General features: G+C 42.9%; 1 protein-coding gene across 1 annotated transcript; it reads right to left on the bottom strand.

Annotated features, from left to right (window-relative positions):
• Positions 1–18,342: 18,342 nt before the first annotated feature.
• ascl1a (achaete-scute family bHLH transcription factor 1a) lies at positions 18,343–18,981 on the bottom strand. Its single transcript, XM_007895453.2, has one exon. It carries the CDS (start codon positions 18,979–18,981, stop codon positions 18,343–18,345), a length of 639 nt encoding a protein of 212 aa, XP_007893644.2.
• Between the last annotated feature and the right edge of the window lie 423 nt (positions 18,982–19,404).

The raw sequence follows: 19,404 nt of genomic DNA, 5'->3' as shown, positions 1-19,404 counted from the left end.
GAAAGCTATAAGGATTTAATTAACTGTCCTACATCTATCTTAATTGATGAAACATATACAAAATCTAGATAAGTAAACCATTACCTCAAAGCTGTATTTTCTTCTATCTCATAATGGATTGTAAATGTTAATTCATAGATTTAGTCTCAAATTACTTATAGCATCATACAAATACTGTAAGAGTTCATGCTTTTGGATATGAATTGCTGTTATGATATAAGTATTCTTATTAAGGTTACAGTGGCAATGCAACAATAGATCATTTCCACCCAGTGACTGTACTGAAATACATTAGTTTAGTTATCTATAGCATGCAACAGTTCCACTTTTTAATGATGGTTAAACTATCTGAGATTATATATAATTGTGCAAAAAATCCTATTATGGATTATGAGGTTTATTCACTAGAATCATTAATTATTACTAAAAGTAACCCTAAAAGTATCGGGCACTAGTTTTGTACTGTAATGTTTACTGGAGCTGCTATTTAAAGTGAAGTGCTGTCTATGGTACTGAAAGATTGTGGCATTAAATAAGAGCATAAGAACATAAGAATTTGATAAGCAGAAGAAGACCAAGATCTATCTAGTTCACCTTCCACCATCCTGGCAATCGCTTGACATGGCATGTCCCAAACATACTGTATCCCGAGATATTATTTTCTAGCAAAGTAAGAAAGTAAGTTCTTATAGTTGTTTGTACACTGATTATAACCCTGGCATTTACAAAGGTTATTTCTTCAATTAAAAAAAGTGTGTTAGCCATAATAAACATGTGGAAATTAATTCCATGCTTGTGGATGATATCACTGATTGAGGGCCTGTAAATATTAGGGAGGAGAAGATCAAGAACAGAGGAACAGTGCACATAAAGAGTGCGAGGATTGGAGGAGAAGCTGTTAGTGGATACAAAGTGATGATGATGTGTTGTTGCCTCACCAATGCCACGCACAATTTTCATTAAATGTAATGCATGATACTGTAAATGCTCCAGATCACAATGATAAAAATAACTTAATTAACTTAATTCATTAGATATTCCCAATTGGGTCTGACCGATCTTGCTCTACTGTCCAGCAACTTGGGACGTCCTTCTGAGGTGAAAGGCGCTACACAAATGTAATTTTTTGTTGTTGATGAGGATCTGAAAGAAGGGAATTGAATCTTGACAGTTTTAATTAAATGTCCAGTGAACAAATGTCTACAGCACAAAACTGCAAAAGATTTGTTACAAACGTGGCATTCTTTCTTAATGAAAAGTTGGTCTTGGTAATTAACATATAATTTTTGAGCAGTAAGGTTAATCTTATATACGCAGACCAGGTAATAATGGTGATGGTATCCAATATGAAGCATTAGCAAATTTCTCAATCCTTATCTAGTTTATCACTGCTGATTAGGACTTTTCACTGCAGGGCTGAGCACAGTTATATTCCTCCAAGTCTCATTGAGGAAGCAGACCGGTTGATTATCCACAATGAATTTCAACCTACAGAGATACATTTCACACTGTTTATGGGACACTGCTGTACACGACTGGCTGCCGTATTTCACCCACAATATACACCGTCAATCCACTTTACAGTATATTCCATGAAGCACTTTGAGACATCTCAATGACTGTGAAAAGGCGCTATATCAAATGCAACGATTGTTATTTTTTCAGAAAAACTCTGTAAAACTCCTTGAGATGTTTTCTAATAAACTGCTGTATCAAATGCAATTATTAGAGTGGGTGGTTTCACAAAACATGGCTCTTCAATACTAATTTGACCCCAGTGTACTGCACTACTCCTACCTATTAATGCAAGTTATTTTTGATGCCTAAAGAAGATCGTTTTTAGGCATGGTAAAATAAATACATCTCAATATTGATTAACTTGAGAGGATAAAGGGCTGAGTAGATGCACTAGAATTTTAATACAGAACCATTTAAATGAGCTAAGAATTCTGAACTGCATTTAATCTAATTTATACAATGCCTGACATGGAATTGCTTGATTCTCAAACTGGAGTGAAAAGTAGTGGGACATGTTTCCCAACTCAAAAAAGTTCTCTCCTTCCAAAAAAGTCTGATTTATGGAAATCATTTATAAGGCAATAGCATTTGAGGAGGAAGAAAGTCAGCTTACAAGAACAAAAACCTAGACCTTTGTGCCAGCTTGGCTCAGTTGGTAGGATCGCGGCTATAAAATATATAGTCAATTCATTTCACAGTGTATTTTGTGAAGCACTTTGACACATCTCAATGATGTGATAATGCGCTATATCAAATGCAAGGATTATAATTTATTATTATATCTCACTTTCGAATAACAAATTGTGGTTTCAAACTCTAAAGACAAGCCCTAAATGCATAATAGTCTGTGCTCCTTGTCTATGCTAATACTCCAGTGCAGTAACATAGAGTATCTTATTGTCTGGGATGCTATCTTTTGTATGACACTTTAAACAGTCTTGTCCACTTGTTCGGTTGGGTGTTAACAATCACATGACACTAATGGTAAAGAGAAAAGGGTTTCTTTAGCTCCAGATAAATTGGTCATTTACCATATGTAATATATATGTAATAATATGTGTGTCTATGTGTCCTTGCTGGTGCCATAGTCACTACACTTGACAGTAATTACCTTTGAGGTATTTCAATGTGCAAATGTGCAATAAAAATGCACATTCTTCCTTAGGTACTTTGGACATGTATGGAGCCCGGAATAATTGTCTCAAACAAGCAGGCATATTAGACTGCTTAAAATGAAAATGATGTATGTTCCACAGCTACTGGCTTAGTGTTATTCAAGGTTAAAAACATGACATTTCTTATACACCATTTCTACCCTCCAACACATTTTCAATACATTGTTTGGATAGTTGTCCTGTAAGCATATGCCTGTGAGATTGCGAAAGTGAAAGATCTGGAAAGAAAAAATCCAGGTGCATCATTGAAAAATATCTAGAAATCACAAGAACATTTTAACTCTATAAATGTTTATCAAAGTATAAAGATAAAATCAATTCACTTTACAGTATACTTTGTGTCATGCTTTGAGACGTGGTATAGCACTACATCAAATGCAAGGATTATTATTATTATATTGTTTCAAAAAAAATAAACATTTGAGCAAAGCTGAAACTTTCTCAATGAGGAACGAGTTTACCAGTCATTTTAAGAGAAATATAATGGAGATTATTCTTTTCTTTTAAATAAGTGTGTGCATCATTAGTTTTTTTTAGCTTGCTAATGTTCTATTTTTTTCTTCTTTTTTAAAAAAAAAAGTACTGAAAGGGGTGATGGTTGTGCGGGGCTCTATGTCTTCAAAAAGCTCGCGATTTAACAAAAGCATCAGTAATTGCTCTCTGCGCCCTCTGTGCGCCTTGTTGAGGGGAACTTCACTGTTGAAATTCTGTGGGCGTTCCTCAAGCCTCCAACTCACAGTGCATCTTTCCAATTTCTACACATTTTAGTACGTTGTGTTTTCCTCTTTCTCTTTTCCCCTCTTCTTCTCTTTCTTCTTCTTCTTCTTCTTCTTCTTCTTCTTCTTCTTCGAGTTTCAAGAGTTTCAATCCCCCCCCAAAAAAGCAGGCTGCGCCAGGGTAAGCTTCTTAAACTGCGTCCCTTGTCTCCAACACACATCGTAACGCCTGGGATTGAATCCATTTATTGTGGAAAGAATTTCCGGAACACAGGCCATTTCTGAGGGCTAAATGCGTGTGGAAGGCTCTTTTTTTAAAAAAAAGGAGGGCCGCCCTTAACCTAAGGCCATTATCACGGTCAATGTTTGCTGTGGACTTTCTCAAAAGGAGTATTGTTGCTTGTTGCCAGGTATTCCCTAGCAACCTCGATGCCACGCTGATGCTCTAATAGTTTAGAATGAAGCGCTTGTCAATTTAATGCTTTTCTCTCCCTCTCACTCACTCTCTCTCTCTCTCCTTCTCGCTCCTCCACCCCCAAACACGTGCTCGTCAACAGAAGAATATGGTAAAATGGGAAAAGTTTTGTTCTGTCCCAGTGGTTCGGTTTTAATTGCAAGCTTGAGATTTTGAAACGTGTAAAGTTTTTTGGGGGGGAACCTTTGTGTTCTTCTTAAAGTTTGACTCGATTTACTTCCCCTTTTGCATATAAGAAATCAGCATGAACATTTTAAATCTACAATATTTTGTTTTTGATACATATAATATATGTAGAATAATTATATACAATTAATTTTTTATTTACAATGGAGAAACAACACGACATATTCACTCAATGTACAATTGTACTATTCTATATTGGGATGGTTCTTGTAAACGTGTACTTGTTTTTATGATTTTTTTTTAACCCTCATTAAGTATCAGGTCTTGAAAACAATAACAGATTTCCAACTTAATACAGTCCCCAACACCCATTCTATCCAATCACAATGCCAGTTGGTGGCATCACAACTTTCAACCTGTGTGAAGTCTGGTAAATCACCTTCAAGTCATTTTCTTAATCATTGGAAAAAATATCAGTACAGATGAGCTAGAGACTGCAAAGGGTAACACCGTACCCTTTAGCTACAATTCACAAATGTTTGTGCCTTTTTTTGTATTGTGGAGTTTGCCAAAAGGAATGTATTACACTTTAAAGTGACAGAAGAACTCACTGCAAACAAAGAAAATAGTGGGCTGTACTCTTACTGTGTTTGGATCCCCAAAAGAGGAGGTTGGGTTCCACAACACTGGAATATATGTTTCACAATTTTTTTTATCATTATTTGAGATAAAATAATAATAATAATCCTTGCATTTGATGTAACGCTTTTCACGTCGGGAGGACGTCCCAAAGCGCTTCACAGAATACATTGTAAAGTGAATTGACTGTATATTTGTGGACGAAAGCGGCAGCCAATTGCGCACAGCAATGTCCCATAAACAGTCACAGATTGAAAATGACCAATTTATTATTGTTTTGGGTTTTGGAGGGATTATTATTAGGCTCTGTGTGGAGTAAGGAAACTTGCCCAAGGTTTCGCCCTCTGCCTGGAATTGAACTCAGGTCTCTCACTTGCAAAGCGAGTACTCTAACCACTGAGCTACAGGACTCCACAATATACAGCAGGTGTCAGCTTGGCTCAATTGGCAGCATTCTGGTCTGTGAGTCATAAGTTTATGGGTTCAAGCCCCAAGTTGGGTCTTTGACTTCATTGTCTAGGCTGACATTGTAATGCAGTGCTGGAGGAAGGCTGCATTGCCAGAAATGCCGTCCTTCAGCTGAGATGTTAAACTGAGTGTCATCTGCTTATTAATGTGCATGTTAATTATCTCATGGCACTATTCAAAAAGAGAAGGGAGTTTTTTCGCAGTGTCGTTGGCAATAATCCCCCAAATAAAATTGGATAGTTGCTTCATGACTGTTTATGAGACATTGCTGTGTGCAAATTGGCTGCCCCATTCACCTATAAATACATAGGCACTACAGTAAAAAATATCTTGTGATGTGCTTGTGGACCATTTGATGATGAGATAAGTCACTTGATCATTATACAAGCAATATATCTTGGAGACTATTTGGGGGTGAACCTGCTGTAAGTCATTTTTATGTAAGAATTAAAGAAAGGCACACAAAATAGATTTAATTTCAAGAGCAAAATCAATGGTATTCATACATAGTATTATTATTATATTAGTATTATAATTTTTCAATCCAGAATCTTTCAAGCATACATTTTTGATATGACATTAAAGAATGGTAATCTCTCAATATAAGGTTCCTAGAAATACAAAGAGCTCAAGAGTGATTTGTTTTTAGCTCTTCATTTCCATGCTTCTCAGAATTCGGGCATGGCAAAGTTTGTCCTTCGGAGGCCATTTGATAACGTCATCACTGAACATTGCTAATTTGTTAAAACCAATTGGATACAAAAATTGATCCAATTGATTTGGTCCATCTTATAAATAGGGCCCAATGTGGTGACACTAACGAAGGAGGTGGTTTTACAATTATAGTATTTAAGTAATTTATTACAATGTAGCAATAAGATATAGTTGAGGTACAGCCATGAACAAAAAGTGTACACTTGTTTTTATTAAATGTTCTGGCAACATACACTTTACAGTGGTTCAACCACACAGCAGTAAATTGATAACTGGTCTACTATTGCAATTTCAAAGATCAAGGGTTATCCATTGGTATGTCACTCAGAGGGATCAAAGCTTTACTATGCCTTCAAGGACAAAGTTTATCATGTGATAATGTGTTGTACTTTTGCATACTTACATTTCTTCAAGACATTTCTAAAGCTTTTGCCATTAAATCAGAACACAGTAGTCAACATTGTTTTATACCATCACTTTGTATTTCATCCAGCAATGTTGTTGACTCCAGATTCAGGGTATAAATGCAAACTGCTATTGCTCTAAATCTTAAATGCAAGTTTCACTGTTGGATTATCTTTCAGAAAATCAGTTAAAACATGGAATTAGGATGCATGGATGAATTGTGATTTTTCTTGCTGCATTGGGGGTGAACATGATGATGCTTCTCAACTAATCATTATCACATAATCATCTATTAAAGGTGATAACAAAATATTGATGTTCTGTACCATCTTGTGTCAGTAATAAATAGCTAACCTCTTATTGTGCATGAGGCACAGTAATTACTTTCAGTGATAAAATATCTGCACAATGAATTCTAATAGAATCTGCTACACCATCTCTCCATTTCACTTCTAATTTTCTTTTCTGGAAAGTTTTACCTGTTATCATTTACTTCCCTCAAAAGGTTGACTAAATTGGGAAAGTTTATGATAGGAGACAAATGTTATATTGAAGTGAAAATTCCAGAAATAGGAGGGTGAGAAGCACACCAGTTTGAAAAGCCTTGTTTATTTAAAAACTGGATTATAAAGACAAGCTTGCAAGGGAATAAGAATTGAAGATACAGGTGAAAATGATTTTCTATGGCAACTTGAAACATACATAAAATATTAAGTAAAATATTATTATTCAGCATAGAAGCAATACACATTCATTGTAATTATTTCCATTACAATCTGAGGGAGTTTGTGCAATCGAATACTGTGGATGATACATAAAATAACAATTATAACCCAAATAAAATGTGTGTACAATTCACATTTCTATCCAGTAATTCTATGATAAAATATGTGCAGAGAATAAATAATACTAATCACACAGCAATATCTACATATCATTATCCAGAACATGTTCATGAATAAAAGCTGCTCCCATGATTCATTGATAGACACACCACAGAATGAAACCAGTGTTGGGGAAATTGAAGGAAAGAACCTTATTGCCTGAATCATAGATGCAATGGATCCTTGGTCCATGCCCCCAATGAAATACCTCCAGGTGCCCATAAAATATATCTGCAACTTGACTTCTAAAATCTGCTACAGCATCTCCCCTTTCACTTCTAAGTTTCTTTTCTGGAAATGTTTACCTATTGTTATTTACTTCCGTCAGGAGGTTGAATAACCCCTCTGATATCAGAGTGGCTACATTCCTGCCGTTATGTGCCAGATGGTTGCTAGTTGCACACACGGTCAAAGAGAATGGTCTTCAGGCGCGATCTGAAGATTGGGAAGGAGATGTCAAAGTGTAAGGATAGAGGAAGATTGTTCCAGAGTTTCGGGGCGAAGCGGCTGAAAGCGCAAAGTAAATGGTGGAAAGCTTCATTTCTTCCAATGGCCAGAAAGACATTTCCAATGTAGGCTGTCTTCCTCATGAGTGAATTATCATGAGTCTCCCTCAATCCTGCCATATGTTAGCCACCCAGCTTTATATGCAGCGTCTCCATATCAGTGTTGGATAATATTTAACACACTCCCAACTTCACCCTGTCAAAAATGCTGGTGTTTTTTTCTACTGGCAGAGAGAACTGGACTCTGTGCACATACAGATAACTCTAGGTGCCATATCTTATTCCACTTTGACCAGAAGGCTATAAAGATTAATCTTTACTTATCCCTGCGCTTTAATGGTATTATATCCAAATTAATCAGATTCGAAATTTAGAAAACAAAGAAAGTACTTTGTTGGGATAATAGCCACTGGGTCCCTAAGCTATAGGAGTGGGCTTTTTCTTTGCCAGCGTTTTCACTTCCAATTCAGATAAAAAGCTGGTGACAAACTAGAAGGAAATCTGGGTTTGGCTTTGTACTGATCAACCCGCTGCCCATCACACTTCGCAGCAAGATAAGGGGTAGATGAAGTTTGCAGAAATGCTTAGTTATCTATAAAATCCCGTTCGGCTGTGGGGCCCCTTGGTAACAAGCTTTGCAAAAGCTACAAAAGGAATGCGACCATAGTTCTTGTTGATTGTTAAGCCATTACAGTCCCAAATTGCACAGCAGCTCATTAATCATAGCACAGATAGGCAATCTCTTCAAACCCGATGAATTGAAAGGCTCGGGAGTAAGGCATGGTAAATTATGTTTAACATGCAGCCCTCGCCTATACAGATATGCAATGGGAAAATCACCCTTTTCAGCGTTAAAAAGAACTGCTTATCGCTGATTTGCATTCAACACTCTGAATGGTCTTTTAGCCAGTATTAACTCAATGTGCTCCCAAGTATTTTGACAGGCAAATGCTTTACCCACCACCTCCACCCATGTTTTAACAGTCTCCCAAAACAACAAGAGGTTTTGCTCAGAGGATTCATTCCGCACACATCATCTTTTCATCAGTTTGAAATGCAGAACTGCTCTCTTGCTCTCTTCTTTCTGAAAAAATAAGAGCCCTTACCATAGAAACGGTTCATCTCAGGATCTGGTTCAAACTTTTTTCTTCCCCCCCCCTCCAAAAAAATTAAAACAGGAAAAAGAGTGAAATGCAAATGGATAATTAAATACGTATTCGATATTAAATAAATGAAAGGACGTACGATAAAATAAAAATAAAATGCTGTGCACACGTGCTTGGCCAAAGTGAAACAAAATCTTGCTGTATTTCTTATGCTTGAGAGAGATTTTTTGGGGGGGTTTCCCTACAACGTGAAGTGCCTGAGAGCAGCACGAAATGTGTCCTGTTGGAATTGAGCGAAGATTTTTTTTCTTTTAGATTCAAACCATCAAAATACTGCTGGAAGCCAGTGAGCAATTTCTACTTCATTTAAAAGGCACTTAAAATGAGGCAAATGAAACGAAAACCCATATCGACTTAGCGTGCGACTGGGAATGGGGTAAAGTTTTTAAATGAAGAGGAACTTGAAATTGGGTGGTGGGTGGGGGGTGACTGAATGTTTTTACTGCTAATCTCCCCATTCAGGGACAACATTTGCCCAGTTTTTTTTATATATATATATATCAGATCCCTGCTCTCTTGACGCACGCCTTCCTTAATTGTTTTTGTATTGTTTGGTGACTATAAGAGGCATATGGCAATTTTTTTCATTTACACTGTCATGGTGTAATCCTGGTGCAAAACGCTTTGGATTTCAATCAAAGATGCATTTCACACCAGCAACGTGAGGCCTCACCCTTTCCTCGTGGAGTAATCTGGTCACTCACTCCCTGTGTGCGCCCATGTGGAAATTAAAATGAAACACTTCTTTAATCAGCTGCACAGGGAGAGAGAGAGAGAGACAGAGAGAGAGAGAGAGAGAGGAAAGTTGCTTCCAGAGATCGATTTACCGGCTGATCGCCACAGTTTCCCGTCTTTTGCACTTGTTCGACAACAGGAGCTTTTAGATTTCCTTTAGGACGTGGCTTACAAATAAGTTTATTGCTTAAGATGGATCCAAGGAATGGATAGACGCGTGTGCTTAAATCAAAGATTAACAGACAGATCACTCGATACCTTTCCGACATGAATTGTGAGACTTGTGAGCCTATAGTATATATTCTTTAACTTGGTGGAGCTAACGACCAACAGCAAATCAGTCTCTCTCTCTCTCTCAGTGCCAAGATTAATGTAATTATACACGTAGATTGCAGCACACGTGTGATATTTAAAGGAGCCGCCGATATAAGGATTGCAACTTGATTCAGTGTTATGTTAATTAAAGTTCACATGAGTGACAACCATGGAAAAGCAATACGTTGATGGATTCATAATTTTGGGGCAACATAAAACGCCGTGCAATTGAAGAATGCAGCTCGACGTTAGTTTCCATTTCAATTATTTTAAGTGTATTCTGAATTAAGAAGAGATGTTTGCACACGTTAAGTGTTTGGGAAAACTAATGATGGCCCATTCGCATTAATGCATTGCCCCCCCCCCACACACACACAACAACACAATTCACCAGTTAGATTCCGAGATGCAAATACCCCCACGTTAACTATTCTCTCCGAATCCTTTCTGCAATATGTATCCACTCACTACCAGACGCGACTGATGCGTTGAAGAATCCCAAATAAGATTAGTGAAATGCTGTAGTCGAGATAGAACTATATACTGCTTCTATCTATCTATCTATCTATCTATCTATCTATCTATCTATCTATCTATCTATCTATCTATCTATCTATCTATCTATCTATCTATCTATCTATCTATCTATCTATCTATCTATCTATCTATCTATCTATCTATCTATCTATCTATCTATCTATCTATCTATCTATCTATCTATCTATCTATCTATCTATCTATCTATCTATCTATCTATCTATCTATCTATCTATCTATCTATCTATCTATCCATCTATCTATCTATCTATCCATCTATCTATCCATCTATCTATCTATCCATCCATCCCCCTCTCAACTGAAAAAAAAACTTGTTTTTCTCCAGCGATTTCCTAAATAAAAGCAATTAGATATGGCATTTTTTTTTTATTTTCATGGCGGTTGACAGGCGCATGGAGAAAGGCATTAATGTTTTCTGACAGGCGACCCCTAATTGTGGTGGCTTTTCTTCCCTTGCTTTTCTGTGAAATCCTACATACTCGCGCAGCATAACAAAGTGCTGCTTTATTGAAAGCCAACGCTTGCAAGTACAACCAACCAAGGGGAGCAGCGTTATTCATGAATTTTCAGTTTTTTTGTGTGTCTTTTAACTAACCTTTTGAGTTTAATCAGAAGACGTGCTGGGCTCCCCTTTCCAAACTAAACTACTGCCCCTCGACACTTGGAGCCTGACGCTTGATACAATCAATCTATTCACATACAGATTGTGGGGGTTTTGTGCCCATTTGCCATGGTCATTAATTCATTTTTTTTGGTTATTCTGCAAAGTGTTTAATCAAGAAAGAAATGCATTTTGTTAGATATACCAAACAATGAGCCTTTTGTATCTTGAAGCCTTTTATGATTAATAGACTGTACAGTTTACAGTCTGGTTTATGTGTTATTTATCAAAGGAGCCCCGAAGACTGAAGGTAAACCTTCACCGAACTTCATGTAGGAGGCAGATAGGACAGGTGTGTTTTTTTGGAACTTGTGTTTTGTCAAAAATGTACAAGAATCTCCAGGTTTACAGCACTCGTCATCTATCAAATGGACTCAATTACATGGACACGTGGGCATGAAAACCAAAGACGGTTTGGCTGTGTGAAGTTATCTCTCACAGTAGACGAATCATCTTGTTAGCACTTTAACACTTAACTGGTGCCAAATGAAATGCAATGGCCAGAACTATAATATAATAAGAAGAAGAATAATAAGAAGAATAATCCTTGCATTTGATATCGCGCCTTGTCACGTCTTTCAGACCTCTCAAAGTGCTTCACGGAATATACTGTAAAGTGAACTGCCTGCATGTGTTGTGGGTGAAGCTGAATGCAAATAAATACTCTACTTGGCTCGTCTTCGGACTCCGCCACTGTTAAGCGCTCCGAGACGCCGCCCAGCGCGAAGGGCCCGATATAAATCCAAGTCGTTGTTGTACATTAAAAAGTTTATATAATAATAATAATAATAATAGTAATAGCAATAATAATCCTTGCGTTCGATATAGCGCCTCATCCCGTCTTCTAGACGTCTCAAAGCGCTTCCCTGGGGGTACACTGTAAAGCAAATTGAACCGTGTTTTGCGGGCGATACGCGGCAGCCAAGTGGGCAAATTCACTTCCTTACATGCGGTGCGGTGGGGGGTGGGGTGGGGTGGGGGTGGGGGGTGGGGTGGGGTGGGGGGGGGCTGCAAATGAAGGGTAAATAAATGCCCTTTGCAGTTTGCACCATCGCAAAGGAAGGCAGGTGAGCTGGAAGGAAAGCCAAACAGAAGCTCCAGCAACGTGGGAGTGAGTGAGTGAGTGAGTGAATGAGTGAGTGAGTGAGTGAGTGAGTGAGTGAATGAGTGAGTGAGTGAGTGAGTGAGCAGTAGCAGAGCTGCGTCCAGAGGCATTGCGGCTGCAAAGGCAAGGCATTGGCCCCGTGATAACTCGCTGACCCCCGGGGGGGGGGTGGGGGAGGGGGGGGGGAGGGGGGAGGGGGGAGGGGAGGGAGGGGGGGGGGACACACACACACAGACAGAGAGAGAGAGAGAGGGGCTCCTCCATCACCTCCACCACAATGGTTGGCAGACCCTCTGGCGGCTGACAGGCGGCGCATGCCGTGCCCCAATCAGTGCTGAGCGCTCGCCCACACCCCCCCCACACCCCCCAACACACACACACACACACACACTCCCCCCCTCTCCCCCCCCACTGCCCTCCCGCCCCGCATGTTAATGAGTCGGACACGCGACGCACCGCCGCTCTGCCCTCACTCAGCCTCACACACACACACAGAGAGCGAGACAGAGGCTGCAGCTCAGTGCTGCAACACCAACTCACTCCACACACCACCACCACACACCCCCACACACACACCACCACCCCCACACACACCACCACCACCACCCCCCACACACACACACCACCACCCACACACACCACCACCACCCCCCCACACACACACACCACCACCCCACACACACCACCACACACACACCACCCCCACACACACCACCACCACCACCCCCACACACCACCACCACCCCCCCACACCTACACCACCACCACCACCCCCCACACACACACACACACCACCACCACCCCACACACACACCACCACCACCACCCCCACACACACACCACCACCACCCCCCCACACACCACCACCACCACACACCCCCACACACCACCACCACCCCCCACACACACCACCACCACACACCCCCCACACACCACCACCACCACCCCCCCACCCACACACCACCACCACCCACACACACACACACCACCACCACCCCACACACCCCCACACACACCACCCCCCCCCCACACACCACCACCACACACACACCCCCACACACACACCCCACCCCCCACCCACACACCACCACCCCCCACCCACACACCACCACCACCCACACACACACACACACCACCACCCCCACACACCCCCACACACACCACCCCCCCCACACACCACCACCACACACACACCCCCACACACACACCACCACCACCCACACACACACCACCACCACCCCACACACACACACACACACCCCACACACACACCACCCCACACACACACACACACACACCCCACACACACACCACCCCCCCACACACCCACACAAACCACCACCACCCCCCACCCCCTCACACACACACATACACAACCTCACCCCCCCCCACACACACACACAGAGGCCGCAGCTCAGTGCTGCAACACTAACTCACTTCACACACCCCACACGCACACATACCCCCCCCCCCCCCGACCCCCCTACTCTCTGCGCACCCGTCAGCGGCTGAGAATTGCGGATCAGCAGCCACTCCGCTGCCCACTCAGCCCCAGCGAACCTGTCGCTGTGCCCTTTCGGGGATGTTGGCTGCAAAAGAAACCGTCCAACAGCACAATATCGGTGCAGACGCATTGCAGCCACAGACACCTCCTGATCAACATTTGTCTCTCCTGTTTTTTTTTGTTTCAATTAAAATTCCCCCCCACCCCCCACCCCCACACCCATGATAGTTAAATCCAGAAAATGCTGTTGTCGAACAAAACGGGTTTGTGTCTCTTTAATAGGGCATTAACTGTGGTCGAGTCCAAGAACGGTAGTAGGTTTCTGGGACTGTGTTATTGTGGGGAATGGGTCACTCTGTAAGTTATTGATTCATAGGTTTTGCGTAATGCTGCTGCTGACTTTTCCTTGGCAGGAGGTGCTGAATAGCCATCCATGCGAATACAGGCAGACGCTTTGTTTTGCTAAGCGATTAGGACTGACATAATGTGGTTTACTCAATCCTTCTTTGCGCTCTCCCATCATCAGTCAAATACCCATCTCTGTTTCTCCCATTTATTTTAATCACCGCAGACAAATTGCATATCACAAGATACACTTGCAGGATCTATCACACATCACACCATACATTTGCCAGGATTAAATATATATATATATATACATATGGGGCAGATGCCACTGCCTGGATCCAGGCTAATATAATTTAGGAATTCTTATAAGATCGATAATTTATCTTCATGGTCGTCCGAAACACTCCAGAGTTGTATTCATTCTGGATCAGTTCAAGCAATGAATTGAAACATAGGGTCCGTGTTGAAGGGACAATATACTAATCAGGAAGTCGTATGACAGGCAGGCGCCTGAGCAAGTGGCATCTTCGTGGTTTAATGGCTGTCATAAGTCTATCAAAAGCTCAATTAAATAAACAGTCCCTGGATCTTTAGCGATGGCTGTCGTCCTGTTGTGGATGTGTGTAGCCATTCAGGTTTGATTATTGGAGACATCGCAAACGTTAGAGTCGTGTCCTCTTTCCGCTGATGTGTTGACATGCACAGTAGGTCAGGTATCAGAGCAATGTGTCCTTAAGATTTCAATGTCCTATTAGCATTTTGGATGAGGATCTTGTACAGTATATTCTGGTATCAACGATATATTTTGAAACATTACATATTCTCAGCACAGCATCCTCTTACAACGTGAGCGTATTTTCGAGATGAAGACAGACTTTCCCTCGTCTCATCCTCTGTAACCCAATACACCACTGGAGAGTGGCACAAAGCAGATACGATATCCCACTGAGTGTTGGCGAATCTCGCTCTTTGGGGTCTTTCCTCACAATCGTAATGATTCTTTCCAAAATATTTTCAATGCATAAATTAGACAGTATATTGTGTTTCGGGATGGAGTACGTGCCCTGTGTTTTGCAGATACTGTATCTGCCAGATGAAGCAGTTTCGCTGTGGAACCACAAACAAAATCATTAGCAACGATTTTAGCACTAAAAAGCTGAATTCTCTGTGGGTTATGATGGAAACGAACAATGCGCCATCCACTTGTTCCAATAATCGTCAGGCCCGAACATGAAATAAAGCATCTTTACCTAAAAGAAAACACATTTTTTTTTATTGAAACAGCTCAGGGAGGTAAAGGGTTGTGTAAATCTTAAGGGGGGGCCACAGAGAGAGAAACAATAATGCACCGAAGGGATTCGTTGCTCAAGAATGCATTTGTAATGCGACTGGAATTACTTTCACGACTTTTGTAGGCGCTGTGGGATAGACACACCTTTTCCCCTCCCCCGAACATAAACGGGTGGATAATCCTGGAGAGACAGTGTGGCTCGGTTTGAACTTTGTGGCCTCGCCAACTCGATGGCCATTGTATGTCGTTTGATGCATTGGGCGATTGGATTTCCGCTTGACTGGGTGCACGCAAGCTGAATTTCCATGCAGTTCTGGCAACAAGCAATTGACAGCCAAAATAGACTGAACTGATATTCCTGTCACGTCCCTGCTAACTGACAGAAACCAGCTAGCCAAAACACCCAATTCTTCTGGATATTTGACCGAGCCCTTGTCTGTTTCCATCCACAACATATTTAATATTTCTGCATGATCGACAGCGAAGCGTATCTGCAGGGTGTGCACCCGACAATGCGTGTCTCCAAATAGCGAGGGACGAGGTCAAATTTACGTGTTATTTTTTGTTCGGAAGGTGAAGCCAAACCGCAGTCGCTTCATTGGGAATTCTGACCCATGCACCAGGGAATAAATCACAATACGTGCAATCTAACACCGCGTTGGCTTCTCTTTTTTTTCTCTCTCTCTCGTCCCACTCATTTATAATTGCATCACTTATTCGTAATAGGTGGCACAATTTTCACGTTGAAGTGGTGGTATGCTAACAAATGTGTACAAAGCGCGTCCTGTAATTATTACGCAAAGGATTGTTGTGTGTGTGGTGAGTGTGACAACCGTAATCATATGCCCTCAAGTCGCCTTGCATTTCACACTCACCTTTATGGAATAAACTTATGGAAAACCAGACTCGTATTCAAAGCACCACACAGAGACTGGGGAGAATTGATTGCAATAATAAAACACCCACTGGTCGTTTCCGAAATGTTTTATTACGAAACTAATATGTAGAAAAGGCAGTCATACATATGTGGCGTTTTTGTGGTTGTTGTCGTTGTTGCAGTTTTTTTTAAAAAACACACACACACACACACAAAACTACTGAAAGACAATGGCCAAAGTGTAAAAAAAAACACAACATAATTGAATTAAGATTCTGATAAGCGTTCGGACAGGAAGGAACTGAGTCGGTTTTGTTCAACAGTAGTAACACAGTCATTTCGGCAGTAATATACAGATAACAAGGTTTTTGTACAGTGATGTTCTGTAATAAGACACAGTGGTGCTGAAGTACTTTCGGGGATCCTATCCCGCACCTGAAAAGAGTGACTGTCAGAATCACATAGACACGTTGGCAGTTAAAGGCTAAGAGGAACTACCTCTATAAGTATGCAGAGGTATGGGCATTTCATGCTCATTGAATGGCATCGCGATATACACATATTAAAACCTTTTCTGTACAAAATTCTATAAATTCGTCTCTCTTATATACAAAAAAAAATAGTTTAATATATTCAGGTACCGGTTAGGATAGAGTACAAATAGATTTCCTTTCGTTTCATTTTTTTAAAAAAATCAGAAAGACCGGAATCGTTCTATATATTGGGGGGGGGGGGGACAAAAACAGTATAAAAAAGTATATAAAAAAAAACGTAGAACTCTTTGATTGGATAAAGCATCATATGAAATTTTAAAAAAAACACACGCACAAGACAGTGTTGTTATCGAGTTAAAAAAAAAAACCCTATAGGCTCTTTGCCACACTGGGATGACACGAAGAGGCAGTCTATATGGTCTGGTGTTGCTGGACTTTTTCTGATGCCCTTTTTTTTCCTGTTCTGTGGAGCTGAAAGGGCTGTTGAATGAGGTCGAGGAAGCCTTTTATTCCTTATCCAGTAGACAGTTCTCTTAGGCACTGTGTGTGATTGCATCCGTGGACCACACTCTCGATCGAGTCCTTCTTCTGAGTGCAACGCGGTGCTGAAACTTCTCCGAAGGCGGAGTGGACACCTTTATGCTTTTGTGTCCCTGTACGGTTACCGTGAGGGAAAAACTTTGCAGGTTTTCCTGACAGACCTGAGAAGAAGAGGAAAAACGCGCACCGTGGTTTATATCATCGTCACCCAGTGAAAAGCACACCACAAAGCAAAAGTAAAAAAAAAAAGAACTGCACAGGAGTCCTTCAAAGTACAATAAACACGATTAGCTCGTATTTTACTGACATTACACGTGCCAACCATCCACAAGGACTCTGTGCACATAAGCTCTGCAACTGGAAAGTAACTGAAAGCCCAATTTCTCACCAATAAGACCAAAGTCAACTTAGGGTTCTGAAACAAGTTGTTTAAGAAACTATCCTTAACTTTTGGTGAGCGCAATGTGTGTGTATGTGTGTGTGTGTTTCCATTTGAATTCTAAAGATAAACTAAACAGGACCAAAAGCAACCCACCCACCCACCCACCCAAAACCAACCCACCCACCCACCCACCCACCCAAAACCAACCCACCCACCCACCCACCCACCCAAAACCAACCAACCCACCCACCCACCCAAAACCAACCCACCCACCCAACCACCCAAAACCAACCCACCCACCCACCCACCCAAAACCAACCCACCCACCCACCCACCCAAAACCAACCAACCCACCCACCCACCCAAAACCAACCAACCCACCCACCCACCCACCCAAAACCAACCCACCCACCCACCCACCCACCCAAAACCAACCAACCACCCACCCACCCACCCACCCAAAACCAACCAACCCACCCACCCACCCAAAACCAACCAACCCACCCACCCACCCACCTACCTACCCACACACCCACCCACCCACCTACCTACCCACCCACCCACCCACCCACACACCCAAAACCAACCCACCCACCCACCCACCCACACCCACCTACCCAAAACCAACCAACCCACCTACCCACCCACCCAAAACCAACCCACCCACCCAAAACCAACCAACCCACCCACCTACCCACCCCAAACCCACCCACCCCCAAACCCACCTGCTGCGGAAACTCTCAAAACCAGTTGGTGAAGTCCAGCAGCTCGCGTTCTTCGGGGCTCAGGGGGTCGTAGGACGCCTCGTCGGACGAGTACGAGGAGACGGGAGAGCCGGCCATGGAGTTCATGCCGTTCGAGTAGTGGGGGGACAGAGCGGGCGAGAGGGCGCCCGACTGGAAGGCGGCGCTCACGGCGTCGTGCTCGTCCAGCAGCTGCTGCAGCGCCCTGATGTACTCCACCGCCGAGCGGAGCGTCTCCACTTTGCTCATCTTCTTGCTGGCGCTCCCGTTCGGCACGTGCTCCCGGAGGGTGGCGAAGCCCAGGTTCACCAGCTTCACCCGGTTGCGCTCCCGCTCGTTGCGCCGCGCCACGGCCGCCGGCTGCTGCTGGGGCGGACTGTAGCCGAAGCCGCTGAAGTTCAGGCGCCTCTTGCAGCGCAGCAGCTCCGGGGAGGACGAGCGCTGCCGCTTGACCGCCTTGGCCCGGTGGCCCGAGGGTTGGCCGTCGGCCGCCGGGCCGAGCCCCTGCGCGCTTTGGGGGGCGGTGGCGTACAGGCAGTCGGGCTGCAGCGGCGGCGGCGGCGGCGGCGGGTGGTGGTGGTGGTGGTGCTGCTGGTGACCGGCGAGGCTCCCTATGCTCTTGGCAGCGCTGCCCATGATAGGCATCGGTGTTTGGCAAAGGAAGGGGTGGGGGTGGTGGGGGGTGGGGGATGAGCAATGTTCTTGGGGGGCGGCGGGGGGGTGGTGGTGGGTGGTGGGGTGGGGGTGGGGGGGTGGGGATGTGGTGTGTGTGGGGGGGGGGTGCAAAGAGTTTTTTTTAAAAAAAAAGGTAAAAAAGGAAGAAGGGAGTCGGTGGTGGTGGTGCTGGTGCTGGTGGCTGTGTGCGTGTCAGTGTGTGTGCGTGTGTGTGTGTGTGTGCGTCTAACTCGTGGCGTTCGCGTGTTGCGCTGTGCGCCGCTCCACTTCACTTCGAGCTCCAAAGCCCCTCTCTCGTTGGGGTCGGGATCGGGGGGGTTAGGGGGGGGAGGGTGGGGGTTGCGTTGCGTTGCGCACCGCACGCTTCCTTTCCTTTGCCTTCCC

The sequence above is a fragment of the Callorhinchus milii genome, unplaced genomic scaffold (assembly GCF_018977255.1).
Source record: "Callorhinchus milii isolate IMCB2004 unplaced genomic scaffold, IMCB_Cmil_1.0 Scaffold5, whole genome shotgun sequence".
NCBI classification, from domain to species: Eukaryota; Metazoa; Chordata; class Chondrichthyes; order Chimaeriformes; family Callorhinchidae; genus Callorhinchus; species Callorhinchus milii.
This window is presented reverse-complemented; position numbering and strand designations above follow the sequence as displayed.